Source organism: Carcharhinus amblyrhynchos, chromosome 5 (genome assembly GCF_965287045.1).
Source record: "Carcharhinus amblyrhynchos chromosome 5, sCarAmb.v2.hapA, whole genome shotgun sequence".
In the NCBI taxonomy this organism is placed as follows: Eukaryota; Metazoa; Chordata; class Chondrichthyes; order Carcharhiniformes; family Carcharhinidae; genus Carcharhinus; species Carcharhinus amblyrhynchos.
Genome location: NC_137328.1, coordinates 2,180,823 through 2,195,537, shown reverse-complemented (window position 1 = coordinate 2,195,537; position 14,715 = coordinate 2,180,823). Strand labels below are relative to the sequence as shown.

At 41.1% G+C, this 14,715-nt stretch overlaps 1 protein-coding gene across 2 annotated transcripts in view; it reads left to right on the top strand.

The window, feature by feature from the left end:
• Positions 1-14,715, top strand: part of ift74 (intraflagellar transport 74) — an 85,463-nt gene that overhangs the window by 49,737 nt on the left and 21,011 nt on the right. Inside the window, exons 13-15 of one of the 2 annotated variants that reach the window (XM_080188318.1) lie at positions 4,656-4,709; positions 8,563-8,660; positions 10,713-10,839. In XM_080188318.1, the coding sequence (XP_080044444.1) occupies positions 4,656-4,709; positions 8,563-8,660; positions 10,713-10,839 (279 nt within the window). Of the gene's footprint in view, positions 1-4,652; positions 4,710-8,562; positions 8,661-10,712; positions 10,840-14,715 lie in introns of both variants that reach the window. The other variant, XM_080188317.1, reaches the window with a different exon arrangement.

Sequence of the window (14,715 nt, the reverse complement as noted above, 5' to 3'; positions counted from 1 at the left end):
TAGTCTCCCAAATTTGACCGGCAGACATGGGGCAGAGAGATATGGCCTATAATTAAACCTTGTAATGGTGACACCAATTCTCTGGATGGACACAACAAGAGAGTGACACTGGTAGCGCCAGAAAATTTTGGAGCCAAGGCAAGTGAATAGAGATGAGGTACAGACAGCATTACGTAATTAAACGTCAGTGAAGGCTTGAGGGGCTCAATGGCTTGCTCCTGTTCTTAGGTTGCAGGATAGAGCAATGTGGAAATTTAAAACTCATCTTAAATCTGATACATAGGCATGATTTATGTGAGTTTCTGATAAGACAAAGTGCATGACCATGTGCACAGACATTGATTTCTCAGAGGGATATTAAAAAACGTGCATTTATAGAACAAATTTCACATCCTCGGGATTCTAAAAATAATTCACAGCCCATTAATTACATTTTTGGAGTGTAGTTGCTTCTGCAATATAGGGAAACGTGTTAACCAATTTGTACACAGCAAGGTCCCAGCAGTAGCAATGCACTAAGTAACAAGGTCAGCTATTTTATTTAGTGGTGACAGTTACAGGCTAAATGTTAGCCAGAACACCAAGAGGATTCCCTTTTTAAACTTTTTTTCATTCTTTCATTAGAAGCAACATCACTGGCAAGGCCAGCATTTGTCCATCCCTAATTGTCTTTGAGAAGGAGGTGCTGAGGAACCTTTTTGAACCATTGCAATCCACATGTTGTAGATATACCCGCAGTGCTGTTAGGCAGGGTTTTGACCCAGCGACAATGAAGGAATGCTAATCTGTTTCCAAGTCAGGATGGTGTTTAGTTTGGAGGGAAACTTGCATGTAGTGCATGTTCCCATTTTCCCATGTGCTCCTGCTCTTGTCCTTCTAGCTGGGTTGTGGGTTTGGAAGGTGCTGTCAAAAGAGCCTTGACGAGTTGCTGCAGTTCATCTTGTAGATAGCACACACTGCTGCCACTGTGCATTGGTCTTGGAAGGAGCGAATATTTAAGATGGTACATAGTGTGTGAATCAAGTGGGTTGTTTTGTCCTGAATGGTGTTTAGCTTCATGAGTGTTGTTGGAGCTGCACTCACTCAGGCAAGTGGCAAGTATTCTGTCACACTGGTAGAAAGGTTTTGGGGAGTTGGATGGTGAGTTGCCACTGGATATTTTTGCATCCCCCAAGTGGGCAGATAAGGTCATAGTTTTATGTCTCATCCAAAGGTCAGTGCCTCCAACAGTGCAGAAATTCCCAGTACTGCACTGGAGTGTCAGCCAAGCTTGTGTTAATGTTTTGAGTTGGAACCCGATCCCAAGATAGGACTTGGAGGTGAGAGACCTATCTTGTATTAAAGAACAATTTTGCCCTTGTTAATTGTTTTTTTTAATGCATAGCTTTATAAATGACCAAACCATTCAGTTTTAGACAGAATCTTTTCCCTTCACTTTAGAAAATGAGTGACTATGATTTCGCTATTTAATGCTTCAGATTTGTCTCTTTTCACTGTTTTACATTTCTCTCTTGCCTATTTATCCACTGGCTTATTTCATTGGATAAAATCTCAGAAGGTAAGGATTGACTTTCTCCTCTAGCTTATCTTCCTCTTTGTTTACAAGCCATACTTTACAAAGGCTTCCAGGGTATCATCTTAATATTGCAAGGATAGTAACAAATCACTAAACTGATTGAACACTGGACTTTGGAAAAAATGTTAACTTTATAACCAAAGTGAGCATTTGCTGCATATGTTTGTTTTCTGTAAGTTCTTTGTGGGTTAATTCTGTTCAAAGTTCTGTCCTGTGTGTGTAATCGCAATTTAGTAAGATAACATTCTTTCTTGTTCATTCATCCTCTGCACATAAGTGAAGATAGAAATCATTGTCTGCTGACTTTCAACCTTTCATCCTCGCTCAGTTTTTTTAAATGCACCACGTATTGTGCTTTATGTCTGAAAAATAGAGGAATGTCGAACATGTATTCCTTATTATATGCTGAGTTAATTGATCTCTTGCAGGAAAAGATGAAAAAATCACAGTTGGTTCTAGTTTTCCTAAGCTAAGGAAGGAAAAATCAGCTTAGGTTCTCAAATTTGATTGTGATCCAGTAACTTCTGCTGGAAACTGTGCATTTGTTGACCTTGGATTAGGGCAACTTCAGGCCCAGCTGTGAGACCACCCAGGTGAACTGGCATTCATTCTTAAGGCCCCCATGCAAGGTGACCACTAGGTGAAGTAATAGACAACTGGCATAGAATCAGATCTGAGAATGAGACATTGGAGAGGTTTCCTTTAACCCTTCTGTACCCATGTAAACCCCGTGCTTTCAAAACCTTACATTACCTGGTACTACTGCTGCTGTTCGATAGTAGGAACAGATTTTTAGTTGTGTTACTCGTAATCTCCTCCAGTTCTATCAACCCCTTTCCCCAGACTCTGTGTTTATCTAATTCTTTAACTGCTTTTGTATCTCTCCATCTTTGACAGCTGTGCCTTCAGCCTTTTTCAGTCCTGCACCTTTTGTGAGGGATTTGATCTCCTCATTGATACAGCCATTTAGCTGTGAGCACAAGAACGTGTATTAGGAACATAAGAACATAAGAAATAGGAGCAGGAGTAGGCCAACTAGCCCTTCGAGCCTGCCCCGCCATTCAGTAAGATCATGGCTGATCTGTCGTGGCTCAGTTCCACATTCCCGCCCTCTCCCCATAACCCTTAATCCCCTCTCTTATCAAAAACCCATCAACCCGCGTCTTAAAAATATTTAGCGAGGTAGCCTCCACCACTTCAACGGGCAGAGAATTCCAGAGATTCACCACCCTTTGAGTGAAGAAGTTCCTCCTCAACTCTGTTCTAAACCGCCCCCCCTTTATCTTGAGGCTGTGCCCCCTAGTCCTACTATCCTTTCTGAGCGGGAAGAGTCTCTCCACCTCTATCCTATCCATCCCATTCATCATCTTATATGTCTCAATGAGATCTCCCCTCATTCTTCTAAACTCTAACGAGTACAAGCCTAATCTATTCAGCCTCTCCTCATAGCTCAACCCCCTCAACTCCGGTATCAGCCTAGTAAACCTCCTCTGCACTCCCTCCAAGGCCAAAATATCCTTGCGTAAGTACGGCGCCCAAAACTGCACACAGTACTCCAGCTGCGGCCTCACCAATGCCCTATACAGCTGCAGCAAGACCTCCCTACTTTTATATTCAATCCCCCTCGCGATGAAGGCCAGCATCCCATTCGCCTTCCTGACCACCTGCTGCACCTGCAAGCTGGGTTTTTGCGACTCATGCACAAGGACCCCGAGGTCCCTCTGCACCGTCGCCTGCTGCAGTTTTTCTCCACGTAAGTAATAATCCTTCCTACCATTATTCCTACCAAAGTGGACCACCTCGCACTTGCCAACACTAAATTCCATTTGCCAGTTCCTGGCCCATTCGCCCAGCCTATCTAGATCCTTCTGTAGACTCTCCACACCCTCCGCACAATTTGCCTTTCCACCAATTCTGGTGTCATGAGCAAATTTCGACACCCTACACTCGGTTCCCTCCTCCAGATCATCTATATAAATGGTAAATAGCTGAGGCCCCAGCACCGACCCCTGGGGCACTCCACTAGTCACCATCCGCCAATCCGAATAGCACCCATTGACCCCCACTCTCTGCCTCCTATTTGACAAGAGAAATCTGAACCTTATCAATATTGACCAAGGCTTTTCCCCCATCAGGAATGGCTTGATGGTTGAAGCTGCTCCATCTTCTCCTAGCATGTGTCCGTTTGTTAGCATTCCACTGGCCGAGATCCCAAATGGGTTCAATCAGAGTACTATACAAGGGAATTGCATTGAGTATTTCTATCAGAAGTCCTTTGTCCTTGCTCAGGAATTTGCAAATTATTTTGGGCCCTATGATGTGCTGAACTTTATTTGGCACTGGAAAAACGCTGTAATGAGCTGATGTGTAGAACTGAGTTTACTTGAATACTTAATTACACATCTAGGTCATTTCTCTGTTTGCAGCATTACAAAATTGCTGTGTATTGGAACTCAGGAAATTATAGATTGCCTCCGAGGTTCTGTTTAGTCTAAAATTGTTTATGGATTTCATTTCACTCTAGAAATTGCACTGTTGAAGTTTTACCCAGCACTACGCTTTTTTTTGGGATTTTTTCCTGCTGATTTGGGTATATTAAAATATGGGCATCACTAGCATTCTGGGCAGTTGTTTAGTTTTATATCAAACTCCTATTCTACACGGGAGAGCTTTTGGGATTCTGAGTATACACTGTTCACTCAGCTGCCTTTTTATCCTCCGAACATGGCCACTAGCTTCCTGCCATTTAGATAGTCCTGCTTCCTTGAGCTTAGAATCCCCTCTGTAAACTTATGCAACCCAGACATCAAGGTCAGCATTTATTCTCCATCCGTTGTGACCTTTGAGAAGGTGATGGTGAACCTTCTTGAACCGAGACAGTCCTTTGTGGAAATACTCCTACAGTGCTGTTAAATGGGAAGTTCCAGAATCTTGACCTAACAACAGTGTATGTTGTGCTGAAATTCCAATTATTTATGAAAGGTCAAAATAACAAAGATTATTTTACACTGCAAAGATTTGAGTTTGTATCACTTATTGAGTCATGACGAGACCTGTAAATTTGTTGTTCTTGTTTAAGGTGAACGAAATCAGAAGTACAAGGAGCTAAAGAAAAGAGAAGAAACAATGGATGGTGAGTTTATGCTAACCTGGCCAAGTTTCTTAGCCATGCACCATTATATCTGCATGTAAGTTGTTGCAGTAAAATTCAGATCATGTGTTATGTTGAACCTCTATGAAAGTAAAGTAGCAAGTAGATTTTACAGTGACATTTTACATGAGCAGGATGACTAGGTGAAATATTTTTACACAATCAATTCTTTATCATCATTATCTAGATATTGATGCCACTGTTGTGATTATTAATTTTTCCTTCACTATTAAACAAATTCTATCTCTGACCGTAACTATCTTAATTTCTAAGTATCTGCGTTTCAGGCTTTTCACTTTTATGTTTAAGTTTATTTAATTAACACTGCAACGAAATTACTGTGGAAATCCCTGAACCTCCACACTCCAGTGCCTGTTCGGTTACACTGAGGGAGAATTTAGCACAGACAGTGCACCTGCACATCATTGGACTGTGGAACGACACCAGAGCACCCAGAGGAAACCAACGTAGACACGGGGAGTACATGCAAACTCAACAAAGATAGTGACCCAAGCTGAGAATCGAACCCTGGGCCCTGACACTGTCCTGCAGCAGTGCTAACCACTGTGCCATATTGTCACTGTTTCCAGCACATAAGTATTGAATGTGTAGATGATGGAAATGAGTCACCATAATCACTAACTTGAATGAGTTTTCTTTTGCTGTTGAGCTTTTTTCTACCCTCCATGATAACAATGAGACAGAGCTACACCTTTTTCACAGCATAGGTTTCCAAAGTGGGAGTTGTCAAACCTTCTCAGGCATCAGTAAGATCATTAAGTTTATTTCTTTCTATTATCAGATGTCTGCATTTTTTTGTGTTTGACTTACTAGTACAACATTTCTGTTAATGTATAATAAAAATGAAACATTTTCAACAGCAAAAGCTCTGGGTCGCAGGATGCTATCATTTTTCAGAAATCAGAACAGGAAGTGTATCATATTTGCTGGAGGTTCCTCACGCACTGACTCATTTGTTCTTAGGATGTGAGTTACGTCGACCAGACCCCATTTGTTGCCCGTCCCAAGTTACCCTGAGAGAATGGTGAAAAATCTTCTCCTTGATCCTTGGTGTTGGAGCTTTCACAGTGGTGTTAAGCAGGGAGATGTTCTAAGTAGAAGTCATACTACATTTTGTTCAAAATCAGACTTGCATTTATAAGGCATGTTTCATGATCACCAGGTGCCTAAAGTGCTTTACAGCCAGTATTTCTGAGGTGTAGTCACTAATGTAATGTAGGAAATGTGACAGTAAATTTGCTCACAATAATTTCTCACAAGCAGCAATGATTATGACCAAGTAATCTATGGTCGGCGCAACATCGAGGGCCGAAGGACCTGTACTGCGCTGTAATGTTCTATGTTAACCTATTGATTGAGGGATAAATATTGATCGGGATGCTGGGAATAACTTCCATGCTCTACTGTGAAGGGATCTTTTACATCCACCTGAGAGGGCAGACAGAACCTTGGTATAACATCGTCAGAAAGACAGTGGGCAGGATTTTACGGCCTCACTCAGGTGAGACCAGAAATTCCCGCCTGAGTCACTGGAGATTTCTGTTGTCACCTTGCCCATGCTGATTCTTTGGCGGGTGAGGTGGCAGAGTTCCAGCCAATGTCTGTGACAATGCAGCACTCCCTCAGTACTGGACTGCAGTGTCAGCCTAGGTTGCCATACTCAAATTCTGGAGTGGGCCTTGAACCCACAACCTTCTGACTTGAGGTAGGAGTACTACCCTCTGAGTCACAGCTAGCACACTTCTTTGTGTAATAAAACCAGGACTTTATTTTTTCAAAAAAAATTAATAATACATTCAATTTAAACAATTAACATAATTCTTGGCTGTTGTATTTGGGAAAATTGTCATCTTTGATCTCTGCCTAAATGTGCAAAAATGTAATGTCAGTAGTAAAACCAAATCAGCCTAACATTTCCTTTCACAGACCGCACCCTACTCTTTAACTACAAGATATTTTAAGTAAATGAACTCACAAAAGATTAGAAAATTACTGCAGCAGTCAGTTTTGTTTGGACTTTATTCCCCAAGCTGTGCTAGAAACCAGGGGAGTAGGATTTATGTTGCAGTTTTGTCAGACAATAGGTTCCTTTTCAACAGGCTAATGCTGTGAATTATTAACATGTCTCACTTTATGCATCTGTAAATGTTGAGTGGCCACTGAAGGAATTTTATTAATTTTGTGTTCCCTTTATTGTCCATTTCTGTTGATTTTGTCCAGCAAGGATCTTTTTGTGCTTGGAGTGATTACTGTATCTGGCCGTAGTATAGATTCTGCACTATTGAAAATTGAGTGTGAAATGCAGACACAGCCCGAGGGACTGGACACGAAAAAGCTTGTGACATAAGCCCAGCTCTCAATTTTAAATAATCTAAATGCACAAGAAAACGTTATCCAATTGACTTAACACATTTTTCCAAGGAACAGAAAATCTAATAAAGGAACAGTTGTTGATGACCTTGGCTTTCTTTAAGAGGGATTTATGGTGTTAACAGAAAATGTGCCTAATCGTTCCATTGCAGAGATATTTAGGCAATGTTACTCCTGTAGAATCATGGAAAAATTGCAACTGTTACAATTTATGAGAGGTTTATAAGATTATGTTTTGGACTCTGTCTTTAAGTTTAAGTAAAAATGAAGAGGGATTCAAATGACAATTCCAAATCCTACCTGACAAGCCTGGCTAAGTCCAGGGATCTGTTGGGCAAGATATGAAGTTCTCAGATTCTGGGAACAGAGGGCAACGACTTCTGTGCTAACTGTAAATAAACTTACATGCTCCAAGCTTTTGGGCAAAAGATGAGAGGAATAAAAAGTCCTAGGGCATTGCTGCAGGAGTTTGTCCTCTGCCATCTTCAGCTGCTTCATCAGTGGCCTTCCCTCCATCAAAAGGTCAGAAGTGGACACGTTCCCATTGCACAATGTTCAGCACAATTTGTGACTCCTCAGATGCTAAAGCAGTCCATATTCATATGCAGCAAGACCTGGACAACATTCAGGTTTGGGCTAATAAGTGATGAATCACATTCATGTCACACAAGTGCCAGGTAACAAGAGAGAATCAGCCAACTCCCCTTGACATTCAATTATATTATCATTGGTGAATCCCCCATTATCAACATCCTGGGGGTTACCATTAACCAGAAGCTTCACTGACCAGCCATGTAAATGCTGCAGCTACAAGAGCAGGCCAAAGGCTGGGAATCCGGAAGCAAATAACTCATCTGACTCCTCAAAGCCAAGGTAGGAGGCTAATGGAATAGTCTCCACTTGCCTGGATGAGTGCAGCTCCAAGAATGCTCAAGAAGCTCCATCCAGTATCCCATCTGCCATCTTAAAGGTGACCGTTAACATGATGTAAATAATATCATGGCATTTATTTTGCAGAAGAAAAATAATGTTCCCCGGCCAATATTTATTTCTCAATCAACATCAGTAAAACATATTCATCTCATTGCTGTTTGTGGAACTTTGCTTTGTGCAAATTGACTAGAGTGTTTTCCTCCATAAGCAACATTTCAGGGAAGTATTTTATTTGTTGTGTAGCACTTTGGGACATTGTGGTTTCTTTGCAGTTTCATTGAGTTTTACATGCTGTAACAAAGTCTACCTTTCCTGCTGGGAAGAACTTTCAGAAAATCAGACAAAGTAGGAAGGTAGTGCACAAAGTCACATTTTCCAATTTTAGTATAACCTTAGACTACTGGCAGAACAGCAGAGAATTTAGAGCTATAATTTCCTTTAGAATCCAATCAGAGAGCGATGAATGAAATATATAAAAAATCACAAATTTTGGCATAATTTGTCTTTCAAGCATTCCTGGATACCTATGAAGAAATCAAAAACCAAGAGTTGGAACGTAAGGTGCAGCTTGAGGCTAGTATTGTCGCCCTCCTGGAACACACAAGCAGGGTAAGTTCAGTCAGGAAAAATGGGCATATCCCTTTCGCTCAATCTTTGATTAAACTCAGAAATCAGAGACCAGCTAATAATTTGGAAATGTAGTCTACTGTGTCCAGGGGCTCATCCCAGGACATCTAATCATAAATGTATAATAGGCATATTAGGGTACATTTGTTACACTGCTGTCAATGGGGTTTCCTATTGTCCACGCTCTCTGTTTGCCAGTGAACCTGTGACAGGGGTCATCATTGGCAAAATCCGCCCCCGATCCCTACTCCGAGATCTGTAGAGAGAGCTCCTATTCTCTCTTCACTCCAATAGTTGATGAGCTATCTACAGAAAGTGGTATGATAATCGGGTTGTGCATACACTCATTCAAGAAATTAGAAATTTTAAATCAAACAGCTCTTGGCCACCTGCTTGTGTCTCCTGCTGCAATGAGGCCCTGCCTCTGGACTGGACTGACTCAGCAGCAGGGATTGGGGAGCCAGCATGCTGTTTGCAAATGAGCAGCAAGTCAGAAATATGGTCAAAATCAACTGCAACGTCTCAAGTGGGGAATTCAAAGTCCTTGTTCCACGTTCCAAAGCAGAGTCATATTGAATTCAAATGCTAACTCTGTTTCTCCCTCGGTAGAAGCTGCCACACCTGCTGAGAATTTCTAGCACTTTCTGTTTTTATTTCATATCTCCAACCTCTGCAGTGTTTTGCTTATATTTTATTAAACCGAAGCCCTTCCATGCTAGAAAAACATCCCAGTGAAGAGACGGCAGAGGGAAGGGGGATGGTGGGGAGAGGGGGGGCGGGGGAAGCATAGAAAACCTTTCAGTGATTTCAGTGTTATAAAAGTGGATTTTAATGCTCTATCATCAGTACACCAATAATAAATGAGTACAATAAATCAGTATTAATTATGCTTTATTAAGTGTATTTAGTATCTAAGTTTACAAATGCATGAGGCAGTATTTTTGCAACATCAGATGAGCTGTTCTTAACACTGGGCAGGAGGGTTCCCTTCCTGTCGGGGAACACTTCAGCAGACACAAGCATTCAGCCTCTGATCTTCAGGTAAGCATTCTCCATGGCAGGCTTCACGACACATGACAACGCAGAATCACTGAGCAGAAACTGATAGCCAAGTTCCACACACATGAGGATGGCCTCAACCAGGATCTTGGTTCATGTCACACTATCTGTAACCCCCATGACTTGCTTGGGCTTGCAAAATCTCACTAACTGTCCTGGCCGGAGACAATTCACATCTCTTCAACTTGTGCTCAACCCTCTCTCCACGTGCATTGTCTGCATCTGTAAAGACTTGATTACCTGTTAAGACTAGCATTTCAATCATTATCTTGTAATTGAGTTTGTGTCTATATATGCCCTGTTTGTGAACCAAACTCTTCACTCACCTGATGAAGGGGCAAAGCTCCGAAAACTCCACGCTACCAAATAAACCTGTTGGAATTCAACCTGGTGTTGTGAGATTGCTTACTGTGCCTATCAAAGTCCAAAGCTCGCAACTCCATATCATGGATATGGAGCCATTGATAGCCTTCTGTGCAGCTTATGAAAGAAACACTCGAGTGTATCACTGGTGGAAAATGCAAGATTTTGTTGAGTGAAATAACAGTTTTTGGGAGTTGAGCATTCCACCATTTAACACATTGGTCCAACCAGGGAGCATTTTTGTGAGAGGGGAAATTATAAAACAAGTGCTGCTTATCATGAAGCATGAAGTATTTTTAATACCTTCTGAAACAATAAAATTGAAATAATTCTACAACATCTGTGATTTCCAGTGCAACCATAAAATAGTAAAAGGAACAAAATAAGTCAGTAAAAATATTTGGTTTCAAAATTCCCTCCTGATTGTCATGTGCCTTTATCTCTGCAAATATTGTTTTTTGTCACTTCTCTAACCTCTTGCTCTTACCGGGCCCACTTTTTTTCTTTTTGCACCAAAAATCCCATTGTTCTTTACAGTAGTGTTTTGGGTTGTGTGGACAAAGGGTCATGGCATTTTAGCAATACTAAATGCATCTCCATGCTGCAATGCAGAATATGAACCGAATGAGACAGATTTCCTCAATAACTGCACATGAACTGAAGTCCATGCAGGAGGACCTGAATTTCAAGGAAACGGAAATGCAGAAATCCCAGACGACTGCCAAGGGCTTGACTGATGGTAAGAAATTTTAAATTGTTTTTCTCCTTCTCTCTGATTTTATATATCACCAGTAAAATTCAGCTTCAAGTACATTGTGTAATATTTCACAGAACCCATAGAATCCCCGCAGCGCAGAAGGAGGCTCATCGAGTCTGCACCAATTGTCCAAAAGTGCGTCTTACCCAGACCTACTCCATTCCCCCACCTCACATCTTACCCCCGTAACCCCACACATTTACCAGGGCCAATCTGCCTCACTGACGCAGCTTTGGACAGTAAGGGGAAGTTTATCATTGCCAGTCTAACACCCCCACCCTCCGTTCTCTATTCTTGGTGACTTCTCTCATATGGTTGCATTCTTACCAAGTGTATCTTTACCAATAACTTTCTTCCTGCCCTGCACATTTAGAGAACAGGGATACAGACCCATCGTGCAATGTCTGAATTCAGTTTTATAAATAAAACTGGTATCATTAACAGTTACCATGAAGCTGTTGGATCATCATAGAAACCCAACTGCTTCACTATGTCCATTGGGAAGGAAAGCATGCTCTCCTTGCACCCCTGAACTGTCGTTGACTCAATCCCAAAATCAACTTGGTTGACTCATTCTTTAATTGCCATCTGATGTAGCCTAGCAAGCCACTCAGTTGTACCTCACTTGGGAAAACTAGGATTGGCCAGTAAATACCTTGTCAGCAATGCTACTAACATCCTGAGAATGAGATACTTTTAAAAACTGTGTTTTTGAATTTCTCCCATCAACTTATCTCTTCCTATCTCTAACTTGTCATTTCTCCAGATCCTCTGTTCCTCTAACATTCGCCTTTTGTATATCCAGCCTTCAATCCAGTTTCTACCCCTTGGAATTCTCTCCCTAAATTACTTCCCTCTGCTCTCTTACAGCTCTCATTAAAATTTGCTTTGTTGTCTAAGTTTCAACTCCTCCTAATATTTCCTCCTTTGGCCTGGCATTCATTGTTTTTCCCCCTGCTCTCTCTGAAGCACTTTAGGACTGACTTCTACATTCAGCATGCTGTATAAATGCAAGTTATTTAAATCAAAATAGTTTGCATTCAATAACTCAGAAATAAATTGTTTTCTTGTTGCAAAATACGATAAGATCTGAATACTGATAAAACTGTCAGCTGAATAAATGGTGCAGAAAATTCCAGTGCCTGCATTAAGCAGCTTTTTCTCGATGGGTGTAGTTTCTTGTAAGCATTTAGTGACTCCACTGACACTTGTATTGTTGTTCAGGATTTCCTTCTTGAGCCCGGCCTTAATAATCTGTTAACATTAATGTAGCCAGGCTGGATTTTTTATATACAGAATATTTCATAAGTATAACAGTCCACTGCATAGATGATAATTTTACAGTATCGTGTAAAAGAGTGTTGTTAGCAAGTTAATATTTTCAGACAGTTCTTGTTAGGAAAGCTACAAAATATTGTTTGAGGCTTTGTGATATGCATCTCAGGTGGTTCAGTGTCTGATTTCAGTAAGATTCTTGAGCAGTGATTTAAAGTTCTTTTTCCAGGTTTGAAATTCTACATCATTAACAAAATGTGATATATTTTTGTACCAACTGTGAAAAGAGGAAACTAAAGTAGATAAACAGATTAACGGTACAGGCAGCTTTCCACAAGATACTCGAAATGGTTCAAGTTAATACATTACTCCAAAGAGTACAGTCTGAAAGGTTTGACCCCTAACGTCCTATCAGAAGGAACTGGACTGTATCCTCTTCCTGCTTCTTGTTTTACCGCAGTTTAGAGACCAAAGACTGTTTAATGAAATGTGTTACCAAGGAAAGAACAAAATGCTTCAGAATTTCTTGCTTGTGCTTCCTTTCTGTCTAGGCATTAGGTATGTGGTAATCTTTTCAGAGCACTGAGTAAGAACTGCTTAACTTGCTGATTTTCACAATTGACATTTCAATGATAAGTGAAAAGACTGCCCGGTATTTTAACCTTCAACACTTGCTGAAAGTATCAGTAAATTATTTCATGCATCTTGGATGACCTTAATGCACAACAATATCTTTGGAAAAGGGATATAAAAAGTAATACAAGTTTCAAAACAATAGTGCAGTGAAAGGATTTAATTCCATTGGAGCCACTTGGGCTTGCTCATCCTCGAGGCATATCATCATCTGAGGTGTTTGCTAGGGCTGAGTGGGCCTGGGTGGTTGATAAGGCTGATCTGCACTTGGAAGGTTCTGCTGCATATAGGACAGGATGCTAGAGACGATGGAGTTTTGTATGAGGTGCTGGCTCGAAATTTCCTCTCCTTGTGTTTTGCCTCTGACTCTGATTTGCACTTGGTTTCAAAGGAGGCTACACTGTTTTTTATTTGCATGCTCCAGAGATCATGGGTGAGCTTTTTCTAGGACTTAGTCAATATCAAAACTCCTAAATGAAACCTTCAGTATGCCCTTATAGTGCTTCTTTTGATTACCCTGAGAATGCAGACTCGAGATCTCCATGGAAGATTCGCATTTGTAAGCGAGTGTCAGGCATTCTGGCCACTTGACCAGCCCAACTCCAGTTGTGACTGTCTTAACCTGGTATAGATGCTTGGCATCAGTGTCTGGTATTTTGTCCTGCCATCTGATATTCAGAAGCTCCCAAAGGCAGCTCAAGTGACTGTGATTGAGGTTCTTGACGTGAGACTGCTACGCAGTCCAAATTATTATAGGTGGGATGGGAAGACTGCACAGTCAATCTAGCCCCATAACTCTATCAGTTGATGGATTGATTGATTTATTATGAAACAAAACTTATTTTTTAAAACATACAGCACATAATTGTACATTGGAAGTGTAGCTGTCCCTTTTTAAAAATACCCCAGCATGCTAACAAAGTACAAACAGATAGAGCCTCTGCAGGGGTAGACTTTATAAAGTAGAGAATAAAGTTTCCAGGATTTTGATAATGTAGATCTGGAGCTCTCCTTGTTTGAGATTCTGAAGGTTCTCACCAACAGAGATTTTGCCTGGGGAGAACATAGAATTGGATCAATTCTTGTCCCAGCCTTCCAGGTTTCCAAATACAAACAAATTATTTGATTTTGATTTATTATTGTCACATGTATTAGTATACAGTGAAAAATATTGTTTCTTGCACACAGTACAGATGAAGCATACTGTTCATAGAGAAGGAAATGAGAGAGTGCAGAATGTAGTGTTACAGTCATAGCTAGGATGTAGAGACATCATGTCACTGCAGGGAAGGTCCATTCAAAAGTCTGATGGCAGCAGAGAAGAAGCTGCTCTTGAGTCGGTTGGTACATGACCTCAGACTTTTATACCTTTTTCCCAATGAAAGAAGAAGGAAGAGAGAATGTCCAGGGTGCGTGGGGTACTCAATTATTCTTGCTGCTTTGCCAAGGCAGCGGGAAGTGTAGACAGAGTCAATGGATGGGAGGCTGGTTTGCGTGATGGATTGGGCTACGTTCACGACCTTTTGTAATTTCTTGCAATCTTGAGCAGAGCAGGAGCCACACTAAGCTGTGTTACAACCAGAAAGAATGCTTTCTATGATGCATCTGTAAAAGTTGGCAAGAGTTGTTGCTAACAGCTGAAGTTTCCTTAGTTTTCTGAGAAAGTAGAGGCTTTTGTGGGCTTTCTTAACTATAATGACAGCATGAGGTGACCAGGACAGGTTATTGGTGATCTGCACACCTAAGAACTTGAACTCTCGATCATTTCTAGTTTGTCCCCATTGATGTAGACTGGGGCATGTTCTCCACTACGCTTCCTTATGTTGTGACTATCTCCTACATCTTGTTGACATTGAGGGAGAGATTATTATCGCTGCACCAGTTCACCAGATTCTCTATCTCATCCTTGGACTCTGTCTCTTCATTGTTTGAAATCCGACCCACTACAGT